At 42.9% G+C, this 3,975-nt stretch overlaps 1 protein-coding gene across 9 annotated transcripts in view; it reads left to right on the top strand.

Moving 5' to 3' along the window:
- The window catches only part of cdc42bpab (CDC42 binding protein kinase alpha (DMPK-like) b), a 95,160-nt gene extending 91,978 nt beyond the window's left edge, over positions 1–3,182 (top strand). For 8 of the 9 annotated variants that reach the window (XM_032542828.1, XM_032542829.1, XM_032542827.1 and 5 more), the window contains one exon: positions 1,418–3,182. In XM_032542828.1, the coding sequence (XP_032398719.1) occupies positions 1,418–1,771 (354 nt within the window). In that variant the 3' untranslated portion in view covers positions 1,772–3,182. The remainder of the gene's footprint in view (positions 1–1,417) is intronic. The other variant, XM_032542833.1, reaches the window with a different exon arrangement.
- Positions 3,183–3,975: the final 793 nt, after the last annotated feature.

Below are 3,975 nucleotides of genomic sequence, written 5' to 3'. Positions count from 1 at the left end.
CCCCCCCCCTCCCCAAAGACACAAATTCTGCAGAACCTCAGTTTTAAAGGGCAAATCATAAAAACTCACCACTGCCCATCTACATTGACTTGTCAAAGGCTCTTGTGTGTGAGAAACAGTGTTGAGTGTGAATGAGACGTGTCATGGCTCCCCAATCCGGAGTCATGGATGGTAGAAGGGAGACGCTAGGACAACTGTGCCTCTGGGTGATGTCTAGTCCAAACGAGTTTAGATTGGATCCAAACAGGAGACAATTGTTGTACATTAAAGACAGTCAAGTGCAGAGTCACCGAACAGGAAAAAGATGTCTTCATACAGCCATTGCGACCATTATAAATCCCCTAACGTGAGGACATCATCACTGAAGGGGAATGTCATACGGCATATGTCCCTCGCTCTCTCTTCTACAGTCCTCTGTTTGTTTCAAAGGGTAGGAGAGGCAGCCGGTATCACGTCTGTGTTGAGTGAAATTAATCACGTACATTCCACACATGCAAGTCCTGCTGTATGTGATGTACAGCGTGAATGTTTAACCCCCACCCCCCCACCCCCGTCTTCATCTGGCCGGCCTGCATGTTTGTTTTCCTTCAGCTGATCATTTCTGCCCAATTGAGCTGTTCATCTACTGATGATGTGGAATGTATTTGAAGACGGGGGGGGGGGGGGGGATGTGATTTAATCTGATGTTACATTTATCCTCCGGCCCAAGCAGCAAATTAATAAGCAGCAGAGGGAAAGGGCCCTTGGCTGTGACTAAGACTATGCACGCCCCCCCCCCCCCATAAGTTCAGACAGAAGTAGTCATTTTAAAATGTACAGTATAGTGGAGGGCTGCACAATTTATCATATTGTTTTTATCGTCATTGCGATGTCAACTATCGGAATAAACACATAAGGCTGCGACATATTGCGACAGACAGACATAAAATATCAGTAGAGAACGTCACTTTAAACTTTTTGTTTTAGTGGTAAACTTTAAAAAAAATGCAATTCAATGTTCAATTTGTTCAATAATTGGAAATGGTTTGTTTTAAATTCAACAAGCAGTTTGTTGTATTTTAGCAGAATACTGAAAACAGCAGAAATGCAGAACAGATTACTCTTTAATATCGCAATTAATATTGTTATTGAGATATTTTACAACGATATTGTATATTTTCCTCATAACGTGCAGCCCTAGTATAGTGTCTCAGTTTGTTTTATACCTTTCATCATCCCTCGGACAGACACGTAGTCTCCAGTTCCCTGAACCATAAATACTGTAATCTCTTATGAGGCACTGCTTACATCATCTAATTTATGTGCTTTCCCCCTGCCCCTTTACCCCCCCACAAACTTCACTTGCTTTCTTTCTTCATCTCAAACTCCCTCTTTCTCCTCCCCTGTCTCTCCTGTTCCTTCTCTCCTCTCTTCTCAGGACGGACTCCCCCCGCCACTCGACGGCCTCCAACAGCTCCACCTTCAGCAGCCCTCCCAGTCCCGCCTCCCCACACAAGACCAAGTCCCTGTCCCTGGAGAGCACAGACCGGATGAACTGGGACACATGAGCCTCGGCCAGTCTCTCGCCGCCCGAACCCCCCCCCCCCTTGACCCTCCAACCGACAGCACAGGACTCCAAGCCCTCCTCTCCCTCTCCACCGCAGCTTCTCACACCCTCTCTGTTGATTTCCGCTCACTGCCCAGAGAACTGCACCACCCGGTGAACATTTGTCCCACTTCACAACCTCAATCTGTCTCTCATCTTACTTCCAAGACGGGGCAGAAACACTGAGAAAGGGTCCGTAGTCTCTGTGAGGGAAATTCTGACGGAGAAGTTATGAAAAATGAGTGGTATGTGTACATGTGCGTGCTGATGTTTGAGAGAGAGTGTGTGTGTGTGTGTGTGTGTGTGTGCGCCTGTATGTGTGTGTGTGTGTGGTGTGTGTGTGTGTGTGTGTGTGTGTGTGTGTGTGTGTGAAGCTGTATGTGCTCGCCAGCGTGTGTGCATGTGTTTCATGCAGAAAGGGCGTAAGATATAGGAATGAAAACCTCCCGACTTGGCTCTTTTTATTTTTTTTTGCTATTAACCGAAGCGTCGAGCTTCGTGGACACACCGGTGTCCACCGCGGCCCCTGAAACCTCACCATGCAACAAGAGAAGAGGGTTATTATTGAGAGAAAATGATTTGTACTTGTATATAGGACCCTTTGGGTTTTAGGGGACAATACTTTAATTTATTTATCAATCTTAGACAAGTAAAGGGAGGTTTGCTTCATGGCCTGAATCAGACGGGTGGCGTTGAACCCCTCCTCACTTCCCTCCTTAGCTTTCTCTTTGGGTGCTGCAAAAAAAGAAAATGTAAAAAAATTTAAAAAAAGAAAAAGAAAAAAAAAAATAGAGAGAAAGAGAAGCAATGATTTTTGTTTTTATCTTTTGCTCATGATAAGTGCAGTGACTTTATGATATATATTTTTTTTGACCGTCAGCAAAAAGCTACAAGCAGCGTTATTAATGCCAGCTTGTGTGACATCACCACAGCTACTCTCTTCCTCATTGGTCCATTGCGTGTGACATCATCCAGCAGCCCTGGACGATTCCTTTACTGTAGTGTAGACGTTCCACTTTGCTGTACAACCAAACTGACCAACTCACAGGTTCCCATCACAATAATGTACATAGGTTCAAAGTAGAGAGTAATATATGATAAGGAAAATACTATTAAGAACTACACGGGAAAGACAAAAAAATCCTTTTATTTTCCTTTTTTGTTTGTTTTGAGAGTGATTTAGGGGTTGTATTCACACAAAAAGCCATTTTAAACCACTTTCCAGTTTTCATTTTTTTTACCAATTGATTTTAGATTTGTTTGTTTTATATTGTATGTATGACACGCATTGTGTGTTGTTGTTTTTTTTCCCCACTCGGTTGGCGTTTGAGCGAAGAAAACTCATGTATGGATTGACACTACTGCCCGTAGACATACCTTATAGTGAACGTGTGCATTTATCACACACACACACATACACACACACACATTCAGAGGTGGTGTTTTTATGCAGCAAATGCCTTGTCCTGCTCCTCCTCTGACTGTTTGAGAAGAACTGATCATTTAATCAACGGTTAGTGTGTATGTGTGTGTGTACCTGGATGGAAAGATCGGTCCTTCCACTGAGATTTCCACTCGATTTAACCAAAAATGGACATCATATAGGGAGACTTTGACATATTTTAGTCTTTCTGACAGCCTTTGTGTATTTTGAAGTTTAGTTGATCTGTTAAAAAAAAACACTAAAATGAGAATGTAAACACTTAAAATTCAGCACCGTTTGTCTTGATAAAGCACAGATAAATTAACCTCAGTGCTGCCTGTTGTCTGTAAATTTAACAAGGCGGGATCTCTAAACGCCCTCCAGGCGGTTTTTCTTTTGGCCTCTGAAAGAGAATTTTACGATGTGGCAGCTCCTGGCTGCATTGGCGTTCACAGCCAATAACCTGTTACCTCTGTTCATCTCCTTCAGCTGACAGACAGATTGAAAAGCATTTTATGTGACCAGTCGCTCAAAGGGCATAATGGGGTAAAACTGTAAGGGAACAATGTGCATGGAGCGGGAACTGTCCTGACATTAAACACTAACTAGAATGTGGTATAATCTGTGAGAAGAACGTACATACTGTACTGTAAAGCTCAGTAATGTACAGCACAGTGTCCTGGGTCAGAATCTTCCACTTTATTCCGCTTGTCTTGTTAGAAAGGGAAACAAAAAGTATTTAGGTGTTTTATCCTGCCAACTCCAGGTTAAAACACAAAGTAGCTCTAAACAACCCATTCCAAGTTGGTTTTTTTAGTATTCCATTTTATATGAAGAGAGAGGGAGAGGTTTGGAGAACCACAGTGGGTCTCAGCTTTTTTTTCTCCAAACTACCACTTCTTAGAAACTTTTTAAGCTAGTGAGTTTCCCCAGTTCCTGCTGGAGTTTCTGTAGAATGTATTAGATG

Source organism: Etheostoma spectabile, chromosome 18 (assembly GCF_008692095.1).
Source record: "Etheostoma spectabile isolate EspeVRDwgs_2016 chromosome 18, UIUC_Espe_1.0, whole genome shotgun sequence".
Lineage (NCBI taxonomy): Eukaryota > Metazoa > Chordata > Actinopteri > Perciformes > Percidae > Etheostoma > Etheostoma spectabile.
The sequence above is the reverse complement of the archived record's forward strand: the minus strand, read 5'-3'. Positions and strand labels throughout refer to the sequence as shown.